This window comes from Gopherus flavomarginatus, chromosome 9, assembly GCF_025201925.1.
Source record: "Gopherus flavomarginatus isolate rGopFla2 chromosome 9, rGopFla2.mat.asm, whole genome shotgun sequence".
In the NCBI taxonomy this organism is placed as follows: Eukaryota; Metazoa; Chordata; order Testudines; family Testudinidae; genus Gopherus; species Gopherus flavomarginatus.
This window is the reverse complement of record NC_066625.1, coordinates 53,893,038-53,904,325: the sequence shown is the minus strand read 5'-3', so window position 1 is coordinate 53,904,325 and position 11,288 is coordinate 53,893,038. Positions and strand designations below refer to the sequence as shown.

General features: G+C 60.0%; 1 protein-coding gene across 4 annotated transcripts in view; it reads right to left on the bottom strand.

The window, feature by feature from the left end:
* Nucleotides 1-789: 789 nt before the first annotated feature.
* CSK (C-terminal Src kinase) overlaps nucleotides 790-11,288 on the bottom strand; it is a 64,527-nt gene continuing 54,028 nt past the window's right edge. For all 4 annotated transcript variants that reach the window (XM_050966801.1, XM_050966800.1, XM_050966798.1 and 1 more), the window contains 9 exons: nucleotides 10,831-11,050; nucleotides 7,179-7,272; nucleotides 7,007-7,072; nucleotides 6,303-6,402; nucleotides 5,845-5,935; nucleotides 4,771-4,844; nucleotides 3,551-3,746; nucleotides 2,782-2,868; nucleotides 790-1,940 (listed from right to left, as the gene is read on the bottom strand). In XM_050966801.1, the coding sequence (XP_050822758.1) occupies nucleotides 1,758-1,940; nucleotides 2,782-2,868; nucleotides 3,551-3,746; nucleotides 4,771-4,844; nucleotides 5,845-5,935; nucleotides 6,303-6,402; nucleotides 7,007-7,072; nucleotides 7,179-7,272; nucleotides 10,831-11,050 (1,111 nt within the window). In that variant the 3' untranslated portion in view covers nucleotides 790-1,757. The remainder of the gene's footprint in view (nucleotides 1,941-2,781; nucleotides 2,869-3,550; nucleotides 3,747-4,770; nucleotides 4,845-5,844; nucleotides 5,936-6,302; nucleotides 6,403-7,006; nucleotides 7,073-7,178; nucleotides 7,273-10,830; nucleotides 11,051-11,288) is intronic.

Here is an 11,288-nt window from a genome sequence, read left to right as displayed (position 1 = left end):
CCTGGCCCCCAATACCTGCAATGCCGTCTCCCCCTTTCCAGACCCCCCCCCCCCCTCCAGACCCCACTGGGGATTACATTACGAGTCATTAGGTCTGACCTTTCAGGAGCCATTTTGCTTCCCCTTGCAGGACCGTTCGGATCCGAAGCTGATGACGTCCCAGGGACAGTGCAACACCCAGCTGTTCACACAGGATTTTGCTTAACAAAGGAATGGCCTGGTGTTCAAAGTACCCTAGAGCCCTGAGTTCAAGGGCCACACCTGTCTCAGATGCCCTGAGCAACCAAGGGCAAATCATCGGGGGGGTGGAGGAATAGCTCAGTGGTTTGAGCATTGGCCTGCTAAACCCAGGATTGTGAGTTCAATCCTTGAGGGGGCTGTTTAGGAAATTGGGGTAAAAATTTGTCTGGGGATTGGCCCTGCTTTGAGCAAGGGTTGGACTAGATGACCTCCTGAGGTCCCTTCCAACCCTGCTATTCTATGATTTTACGAAATCTCGCTGTGCCTCCATTCCCCATCTGTAAGCCCTCCTCTCCCCACACAGAGATCTGCCGCTGAAAGGGGCTATGTAAGAGGCAGGTTTTCATAATCCTGGGTGTTCATTACAGGAACGGATTGGACAAGCCATGCAGATGGCAGTTGGGCCCTGCAGGTGGTAAAACACCAGACGCGGGACACATCCCCATCATGACTCACTGTCGACATTGGGCAGTGCAGCGCCCTTCTCTCTGTGGCTGAGGTGCACCCCTAGTGAGGAGGCAGAGAAAGACACCCGGGGAAGCATGGAGGTGTGTGTCCATATGGAATGGTTTTATTACAGTTTAATCTCACAGTTGGCAGCATTACATGAGAATAAAGCACTGGACAGGACTGGAAAAGGCCTCTGGAGACGGCATGCAAAACACTGCAACAAGTTAAAGCGAAACAATTCAACAATTGCCCTTGGAGTCTCAGTTATTTCACCCGGTCAGTTAGCAGATTTGGGATTTTCCTTCCTTTCGGGTGGGTCCATTTCTCTCTTTCTTTTTTAAACCTTTTTTTAAATTTTTTTTTCAATTACATTAAAAAATAAGAGATTCGTACTTTAGTAAAACCCCAGCACTTGGCTGGCCCGTTTCCATTTGAAATAATAAAAAATAACTGAAAAAAACCCAGAGAAAACAACTGACTCGGAAGTTCTTAAGCAATCGCAGGACTCGTGTGAGGAGCAGGAAATACCCGCAGCAGTAGGGCACCCCCCATTTATCCTCTCCCCCCTTCCCCGCCCCGGCTTCCCTCCTCAGTCGTCCCCACCCTGTCCCCTGCTGTCGCGATCCTGTGAGCTGGAGAAACAGAGATGTGATCCCAGGGAGAAATCAAGGAAGAGAAACTCTGTGGGGAAGGATCGGTGGTTGGGGGCAGGGAGAGAGTGTGGGGGTAACAACATGCTGCTAAAATAGTAGGATTCCCTTCCCAGTTTGGTTTCTACAGGGACAAGGTGGTCGGGGCAGCCTTGATCAATCCATCTCACTCCTGCATCTCCAGCCAGCCCAGCCTAAGGGACCCGGGGAGGGGGAGGCAGACCCAGGGCAGGGATATGCACAAGTCCAATATGTCTCTCTAGGATAGTTCCATGGGTGGAGCAGGTCCAGCAGCTCGCTCAGTCCTTCTCCCCTCCCCTTCTGGCCCCTCCCCCACCCCCGCTACCTGAGCAGGGGGGTGGGGCAGGACCAAAGGGAGAAGGGGCGGTGTCTTGAGGAAGCCCCGCCCCCCCCATCTCACAGGTAGAGCTCGTTGCCTTTGATATGCTCTAGCTGTTCCCGTAGTTGGTGGAAGGAAGGCCGGATGATGGGGTCCAGGGTCCAGCAGTTTTTCATCACCTCGTAGACGACCTGGGGGCAGCCGTCGGGGGCGTCCATCTTGTACCCCTTCTCCACGCGGGGAACGACGTCCTTCAGAGGCTGCGAGGGAGAGGGAGGCTGGGAAGACGACTCCTTAAGCCCCTGGCCCCTCAGTCGTACTGCGGTAGCCCCCGGGGCCCCTACCTACCAGGATCAGGCCCCCAAGCACTAGTGCTGGGCACAGGCCACGTTCCCTGCCCTGGGAGCTCACACGCTTTCACCTCCTCCCCCCTTTGAGTCTCACCAGCGCAGACAGAGGGGTCAGGCCCCTCCTGGCTTAGCCCTCAGATCAACTCTCTTAGCCAGTCGTCCTCCTCCGCCTTTGCCGGCTAACACTTCCAGCCCATCAGTCGGCTTCTCCCTCGGCTCCTAGGGAGATTAACCCTCCCTGCTTCAGCCCCTAAAGGCAACCTGACTAGAGCTCCGGATGCACCTCTGTGGGGGGCCGGTTGGGGCCCATCTCCTCCTGGGGGTTCTTAGGCCTTCCTCTGCAGCAGCGGCAGAGATGGGATGCTGCACTGGATGGACCTCGGAGCCGAGCCCAGCTGGCCACGCCTAGGAAACCAACTCCCCGAAGCTGCGTATCGAGCCAACCCCTTTGCCCTCCTTCAGACACACCTTGGCCAGCCAGTAACAGCCCGGGGTGGGGGAACTACACCTTGGCAAGCTAGTCTACAGGAAAACATGCTTGTGGGGTAGATACCTTGGCCTCTCGACTCCTGCACTTCCACAGGGACAGACACTGGGCTGCTCCGGCGAGCAGCATGTGGAAAAACCCAGAGCCTCCCCTCCGCCCGCCCCCAAACCAAGATCAGGCCCAAGTGGGCTCAAGCAGTGGGGTTGGGGGAAGGGAGGGAGGGAGGGAGCTGGCAGCTGCCCCCCAGGGCGTTGCCTCACTTACAATTCTCGGATAAGGCACTCGCCCGAAGGAGTAGATTTCCCAGAGGAGGATCCCGAAGCTCCACACGTCCGACTTGGTGGAGAATTTCTGCAGGGGAGAGAGTCGGCCGCAAAGGGGTCAGGGGGATGGCATGGGGCGTGGAGCGGCTGGGCAGCCAGGGGGTGGGAGGGGAGGACCCACGACCAAAACAGGGAGGGTGTCAACCCTCCCCGGTTGATTCAGTGCTGCACTGCCCGCCTGCACACACTGGAGAGAGTGTCCTCCGCTGGGAGGAGAGGAGAATCCAGGCCCCACCCTGGCTTTCAGCTAACTGCCTTTATTGCAGCCAGCAGTGGTGATTTATATTCCCATCGCAGCTCTTCAAGCAGCCTGGGGCCTCCTGCAAATGCTGGAGAAGTGTCCTCAAATCCACAGAGGAGGGGGATTAAGAGACTGAGCCCCCATCTCCCTCCTGGGCAGCAGCATCCATAACAAGGAGGAATATTTCCTTCCATGGACCCCTGCCCCCATGTCCTCTGAGCTGCGAAGGGGCAGAATAATCCTGTCTTGCACAAGCCTGTCTGGCCCTGCAAGGGGAAGATGCATCTTCCCAGCCGGGGACACCCAAAAAGGAGTAAGCCCCTGGGCAAGGCAGGTGACTAGCTCTCCTAGTCACTATGGAAGGCAGAATCTAGCCACTTATATACAGAGCACAGGACCATTGGCACTTCATCACTGGGGCAGCGCTTGGAGGCGGGGAGCTGGGGAGCCTGCCCCGTCCCCCACTCACCTTTTCTCTAAGTGCTTCCGGCGCCGTCCATTTCACCGGCAGCTTCCCCGTGTCCTGAGTGGACGATGCCTCCTTTGTCAGCCCAAAGTCGCTGACTTTGGCGATGTTGTCCTCCGAGACCAGCACGTTCCTCGCCGCCAGGTCCCGGTGGACAAAGTTGTTGGCTTCCAGATACTCCATGGCTTCACAGACATCTCTAGGGGGTGGGGAAGAGCGTGTCACGCTTATGCACCCAGCGGGGCTCGGGGCTAATTGCTGGCTGTTTATCCACAGCTGTTACAGACTGAGGGTGTCCCACCCCTGCTGGTGAGGCCGGAGGGGCTCCCCACCGATCATTCAATCCACAGCCTCCAAGGAAGCCAGTTCATGCCAATGACCGTGGCAGTTTGGTACCTTCTAGAACTGGCCTGAGGCCCACATCACTCATTTCCCAAAAGCCACTGACCAGACATCCAATCATAACAACTAAGTCACTGGCTGGATATGAACCTGTGACCTAGGGGGGAATGTACACCAGAGTCAAATCAACCATCCCCACGTGGCACAATCCTCCCGTTCGTTGTAAGCCCCACCTCTCCACCCATGGGTCTGCCAGTGAGTCACTCTACAGCACCAGAAACTCATCAGGCTGCTTGCGAAATACTTAGCCAGCTGGTGCCAGGGGAAGACACTACCAAGGAGCAGCAAGCCCTGGGCAGGACTGGGCTAGCGGTGGAAAGGCAGACCTGGAACGCGACTGCAATGTCACAAGCTACCCTGCTGATGGAGGAGATGGGACAGAATGAGGCTGTACTGACTCTGTGGGGCCAGGTGGAGGATATTGCAGGACAGAAATCAGGCTCCAGGATGCCCAGGGGGCAGATCTGCTGTGCAAGAAAGTGCCATTCACGCACAAGAGCTAGATCCTCACAGGGCAGAGTCAGGAGGGCTGGTCAGGATTCCTGGCGCTGCTACTGGATTCTTCGCGTGGCTGCGGGTCACCTAACTCCTGTTTGCCTGAGCTGCCCCATCACCCTCCACAGGAGGTGGGCTGGGAGGCTCAGCCCATAACATCTGTAAAGCGCTTTGAAATCCTCGCAGGGGAGGTGTGAGGAGAAGCACAGAGCATTACCATCATCAGAGACTCAGGGGCAAGCGGGGGCAGATCGTCAGTGAGAACCCCTGGCTACCCTACCATGCGCTCAGGTACCTGGGTCATGGAGGCCCAGCTGCGTACTTACAAGCAGAACTTCAGCAGGCAGTCGCCCCCCAGCACAGACCTCCCTCGGGATCGCAGGTAATCGACTAGGCTTCCCTGGTGAGAGCGCGAGACAGGACCATCAGAGCCCACCTTCTAACCCCTGATGCTGCCTCGACAGCCCCCTGGCGCCCTGCCCAAGTGGAGCAGAGCCCGGTTGGATCTGAAGGAGGATGGGAGACTCCTCGGCGGTGCTGGGGGAGCAGGTGGCTCTTCTCTCAGTCAGTAACAGACCAATCCCCACAAAGCACCGGTGGCGCTGACTGCAGGTGCCATGTCAAACAGGCAATTGCCCATGGTGCCTGTCCCAAGCTAAGGCCTCCCAGCTGAGCGCCCCCTGGGATGAAGGCGTCCTGCCGCCTCCCTGTATTGCCCCTGGTCTATCTAAGCCGCTGTGGGGCAATGCTCAGTGGGGACCTTCCCAAACCTGCCCCCAGTAGGTGCCCGTGCGGGGCTTCCTGTTTGTGCCCAAGCACTAGTAACACCAGGCCCCACCCCCAAGCACCTGTGGAGAGACGACTGCAGCCAGCGCTCCAGCGGGTCCCAACCTCCCACTGCAGGGGGGCTACCGTCTCCATTCACAGGACCCATAATGCACCAGGAGGTGCCCGGGATTTGGCAGGAGTCCCTCAAACATCTTTCCCAGTGCCAGACATAGACGCATCCTGGGGCGTCAGCGACTCATGGATGCGCTCGGCAGGCGGGCAGGCGTTACCGTGGCTGTTGTAGGGCGCCTGGGAAGCAGCTTGGTGGGGTGCTGCAGATGCGGGCACGTGCCAGGGTCGAGTGAAGGGGCAGCTAAAGGGAAGGAGGAATCCAAGCCTGGGCAGCTTTCTATTGGCTGAGCTGCTTCCCACGTGCACTGGCAAACTTCTGGGGGCAGGTTGGGAGGTGGGAGCAGGGACGGCTGGGTCTGCTGGTGCTCAGCAGGCGAGTTCTGCTCTCAGTGCCAGGGAGGGGGGCTGTTGTATTTAGCATGGAGCCTGTTTGATCCCTGCTGCCAGACCTCACACAGGCTCCCAGGGACCGGCTGGCTCCCCCGGCTGCAGGGCCTCACCTTTGCCATGTATTCAGTGACGATGTAGAGGCCACTCTTCTCCTCCACGATCACCCCCAGCAGCTGTACCAGGTTGCTGTGTCGGAGCTGCCTGCAAAGCCACGGGGCACTAGCTTAGAGCCAGACAGCAGCGGGCAGATCTGCGCTGGCCCCAGCCAGTGCCCACCCCCCAGGGCACAGGGACATCGCTGCAGACACAGAGCTGGCTCTGGGTGGCTTGCCATTACCACGCGCCATCCACCCAAACCCCAATCACACCAGAGGGCTCTCCCTCCCGCAGAGCCACCTCACTCCACTGCCCTAGGCCTGCTCGCCACATGCCCCCGAACCCCGCTTCCATCTCCTGTCACCACCAGATGAGGGCTCCCTGTCCCCTGCCCTGCTCTCCCATCCGGGGGGACATTTTCTCTCTCTCTCCTCCGGGAGCGCACGACCTCCCAGCCCCTTGTGACACTCACGTCATCACTGAGGCCTCCGCCAGAAAGGCCTGCGCGGTGGCATCGTGTTTAATGCACTTCACAGCGACCTTGTTGCCACGGTAATCGCCCAGCAGCACATCTGAGAGGAGGAGACACGGACTGAAGGTGCCTAAGAACATCGGCGTCTCCTCCTCCCTCCATGGGGAACCCCCCAGACTGCCCCCCGCCCAGCCCAGCCCTTGCAGATTTACTCGCTGGGGGAGAATCAGTTTGGGATTCAGGCTCAGATTAAGAAGTCCCGAGTTCTAATCCCAAATATGCGACCTCAGCCAAGTCCCCCTCTGCATCTCACTCTCCTCCAACTCGTAACATGGGGACAAGAGCAGCCTCTGACCTCGGGGTGACATGGGTATAAGAGCTAAGCCAGCCTGCTGCACTGGTGGGCCAAGACACTGAACTCATCACGGCCCCAAAGAGCTTCGGGAGCCTCAGCTGGAGGTGCCGGTAACGAGCAACGGGGTCACTGCAACCAGAGCCAGGCAGCAGCTGGACACCGACTGGATTCCTGCTGCCCCCCAAGAGCATCACCCCCTCAGGGTGGGGAAGAAGCCGGAGGGAGCCCAGAGCTAGAATGGCATGAGACTGGATCCTTCCTCTAGGGGAGGGAGAGTGGTTGGGCTCAGCACCCAGTTCCCCTCCCCACCCCCAATGGCAGAGCACAAGGCCTGAGCCTTTGGACTGACCTCCAAACTCCCCTTTGCCGATAGTCTGCAGAAGCTTCAGGTCCTTCATGTTGAGGGCCCAGCCGCCTGGAAGGGGAAGGGAGAGGTGAGCAGGCAAAGAGACCAGCTGGGATGGATTTGGGGGAAGGGGGAGCTGCTGACGGTGCTGCGCCACGTTCAGGGATGCACTCACTTCTGGAGAACTCGTCCTGAGCGGCTATCGTCCCCTCCATGAGTTTGGGTTTGATGAGGCGTGTGCAGAGCCCGTCGGCGTCCGTGGTGTAATGCTGCCGGGAGGAGAAGGCAGGAGGTGAGACCCCCACCCAGCCAGACCTCGCTTAGGAGACCTAGGCTCTGATTCCGGCTCTGCCACCGACTGGCTGTGTGATCCCAGACACCTTCACCCCACCTGATGCACAGTTCATTGCAAGGTCCAGCTCCTGCTATCCCCATGCAGGGCTGAGGGGAGTGGATACCCCAGGGCAGGTCTGCGGCTCCAGGGGAGAGTCCAACATGGGGAGGATGTGGGGAGGCCAAATGAGCCAGTGAGATCTCCAATTCCCTTCCTACATAAAAGGATGGGCTGGCCCAGGAAGACTGATTTCCCAAGGGAAACCACCTGGGTTCCCTTCCCCCACTGGCCAGGGCAGCAGTGCCGGGCTGCAGGAGCTCACTGAGGGAGCTCCCATTTAACCCAGCTCTGCTACCACAGGATTTGTCTGATGTTCCCCCCACAGGTGATTTTTAGTATTCACAAAGGCAAAGGAGCAATACTGGGGGGTCTGGCAGAGAGTGCCATGGGGCAAATGCCTGATCCATCTCCTAGCTCTAAAAACCAGACTGACAGACCCCCGGAGTCTGGTCCCAACCCCCAGCTCTCCTAACACCCCTCAGTCCTGATCCGCAGCCCCTGCCCTGCCAATGCCCCCTCATCCTGATCCGGAGCCCCTGCCTTGCCCTGCCAACGTCCCCCAGTCCTAATCTGCAGCCCCTGCCTTGCCCTGCCAACGTCCCCCAGTCTCTCCCCTGCCCTGCCAACGTCCCCCAGTCCTGATCCGCAGCCTCTCCCCTGCCCTGCCAACGTCCCCCAGTCCTGATCCACAGCCTCTCCCCTGCCCTGCCAACGTCCCCCAGTCCTGATCCGCAGCCTCTCCCCTGCCCTGCCAACGCCCCCCAGTCCTGATCTGCAGCCTCCGCCCTGCCAACGCCCCCAGTCCTGATCCGCAGCCCCTGCCCTGCCCTGCCAACACCCCCCAGTCCTGATCCGCAGCCCATGCCCTGCCCTGCCCATGCCCTCCAGTCATGATCCGCAGCCCCTGTCCTGCCAACGCCTCCCCCAGTCCTGATCCACAGCCCCTGCCCTGCCAATGCCCCCCAAGTCCTGCTCCGCAGCCCCTGCCCTGCCCACGCCCCCCAAGTCCTGCTCCGCAGCCCCTGCCCTGCCCACGCCCCCCAAGTCCTGCTCCGCAGCCCCTGCCCTGCCCACGCCCCCCAAGTCCTGCTCCGCAGCCCCTGCCCTGCCCACGCCCCCCAAGTCCTGCTCCGCAGCCCCTGCCCTGCCCACGCCCCCAGTCCTGCTCCGCAGCCCCTGCCCTGCCCACGCCCCCAGTCCTGCTCCGCAGCCCCTGCCCTGCCAACACCCCCTTGTCCTGACCCGCAGCCCCCAACCTGCGAACACCCCCCAGTCCTGACCCGCAGCCCCCCACGCCTCCCCAGTTCTGATCCGCAGCCCCAGCTCTGCCCACGCCCCCCCAGTCCTGATCCACAGCCCCTGCCCTGCAAACACCCCCCAGTCCTGACCCACAGCCCCCCACCCCCTCCCAGTTCTGATCCGCAGCCCCAGCTCTGCCAACGCCCCCCAGTCCTGATCCGCAGCCCCAGCTCTGCCAACGCCCCCCAGTCCTGATTCGCAGCCCTCCAGTATAGATATTCCACCCCTTCCCCCAACATTCATGCTAATGGCTCCTCATTTAGGACCTGCGTTTCCTTTGGCTATTTCAGCCAGACTGGCCTGTGCTGAACAGCTGGGCTGGTTTCTGTGGCCTGGCCAAGCATTTGCAGCATGCAGCACACATGAGGCATCACACTTCCAGGGACTGGGAGGGGGAGGAATTGGCTGAGATACCGGAGGAAAAAATGTGGGTTCCAGAGTGTTGATTAAACGGTGCAGTGGCACAGTCTGCCCACCAGGGAGTAGCACGAGGACAAGAAGAGACCAGCCGGCCTTAGCACAAGGGCGTGCAGAGCAGCTTGTCTTGCAGGCTCCTGTCTGAGCCCTGGAAACAAGGGTGAATTGGGGACACACGCTGGGCAGACGACCCCTTGCTCCCCACGTGCACCCAGCCCAGAGCTGCCTCCTTCCTTCGCAGCACCAGGCACTGGCTACAGCAAGGATCCTAGGCGAGGCTGATCTGCGGGATCTGCTCCAGCCAGGAGACGGCCACATTCTCTCCTCTCCGCCCCCCAGGGCCATCTGTGCTCCAGGGAGTTCCAATGGGCATTCTGCACTGATGCCAGAAGAGCCCAGCCCCCACCCCAGAGCTAACCAGCTGGACGGAAGATCACATATGGGTGGCACCCAACCAGCTCATGTCCCTTCACCCCGGTTGGTGCTAAGCGCTGGCCTTCGTGAGCCCAGTGGAGCCCTGGTGACCTCAGATCCTGCCATGCCCATTCTGATCTGGAGGGCATGGAGTTGTTCCTGGCTGTGAAAGACAGGGCCGGCTCCAGGCACCAGCCCAGCAAGCAGCAGCTTGGGGCGGCCAACGGTGAGGGGCGGCACGTCCAGGTCTTCAGCGGCAATTCAGCGGTGGGTCCCTCACAGCAAAGGACCAGCCGCCGAATTGCCGCTGAAGACTGAAGAGTTGGCGGTAGAGCTGCAGATCGCAATCACCGTTTTTGTTTTTTTTCCTCCTTCTCTTTTTGCTGCTTCGGGCAGCAAACATCCTGGAGCTGGCCCTGGTGAAAGATCAGGGTGCACAGGGCACCAGGACCATGTCCACCTCCCAGCCATGATGCTAGGGACTTTCCCATCACCCTGGGAGATGTGCCGGAATCCCCCTACGCTCCCGAGCCGTGCTCAAGAGAGGAACCAATGCAAATCTCCCGGGGCTACTCCACCCGCTGGTGGGCTCCCCACCCCCTTGGAGCCAGCCCACTGCCCCAGCGTGCTCAGCTCCCGAGAGAGGCACAAAACTTTTGGATTCTATCACACAGCGAGGAGCCTCTTCCTGCCCAGGCTGGGGGGCGTGGTCCTGAGAGGCAGGAAGTGCTCAGCAGGTTTGCCTGAATCATTATCAGGGCAGAGCCAGGCTGAGCCCGGCTAACCGCAGCCTGCGCCGAGCGCTGTGTGAGTGGGAGGGAAGCTGGGCTCCTCGGCAGGAGGAGGGGAAGGCACAGCTACTTGAGTGCAGCTGGGAGGTATCTGGCCCAGCGCTGGAGAAACTGGTGGCCTGCGTTTGCCACCAAGGCCGGTGCAGTGGGAACCTCCCCACAACCCACTGCCCTCCTGATACACCATCACCCTGATTGGCAGATGTCCTCTCTAGGGCTGAAAGAGAGGAGTTGAGTCTCTGTGATCCTCTCTGCAGAGTCCTGCCAGCACAGGGCGCTGGGTGTGTGTGAGACAGAGATCACCATGTGCTGGGGGGACAGAGCAGGGTGCCTGGAGAACAAAGGATTTGGAATGCAAATCTTTATGCAAACTCAGTGTTGCTAAGTGGGTGACTTGTGATGGTGGCTGCATGGAGCAGGTGCTGGGAGTTTAAGGCTGTGGGCCATTTCCATAGAGGGCTGGGAGACCTGGCCAGACCAAGCTTTTGGGGAGCCCCTTCCCCACAGCTCACCTCCACCAGCTGCATGAGGTTCTCGAAGTAGACCTCCTCGTCGATGCTGAGCTTGCTGGAGGAGTAGATGATGCGGTAATGCTCCACCTTCCCCTCGCAGCTCACGCACAGGGTGTAGTCGCCCGGGTAGTTGGTGCTCTCCCGCACCAGGAAGAGGCCCGTCTCCGGGGGGTATAGCAGCCGCTCTGCCTGCTCCCGTGTGATCTTCCCATGGAACCAGCTGGGGTAGGGGGAGAGAGAGCAAAGGGGTAAATTCGCTACCCCAGTGTGTGAGGGACACAAACCTGGGCACAGCGAAGACAAGGGTTCTTACACACAGCTCTGCCAGTGCCCCTCAATCCCAACCTGCAGCCCCCCTGTGATCCCAGCCCGGCACCCCCACAGCTCTACCGTGCCCCTCAATCCTGACCTGCAGCCCCCCTGCTATCCGAGCCCGGCACCTTCACAGCTCTTCCATT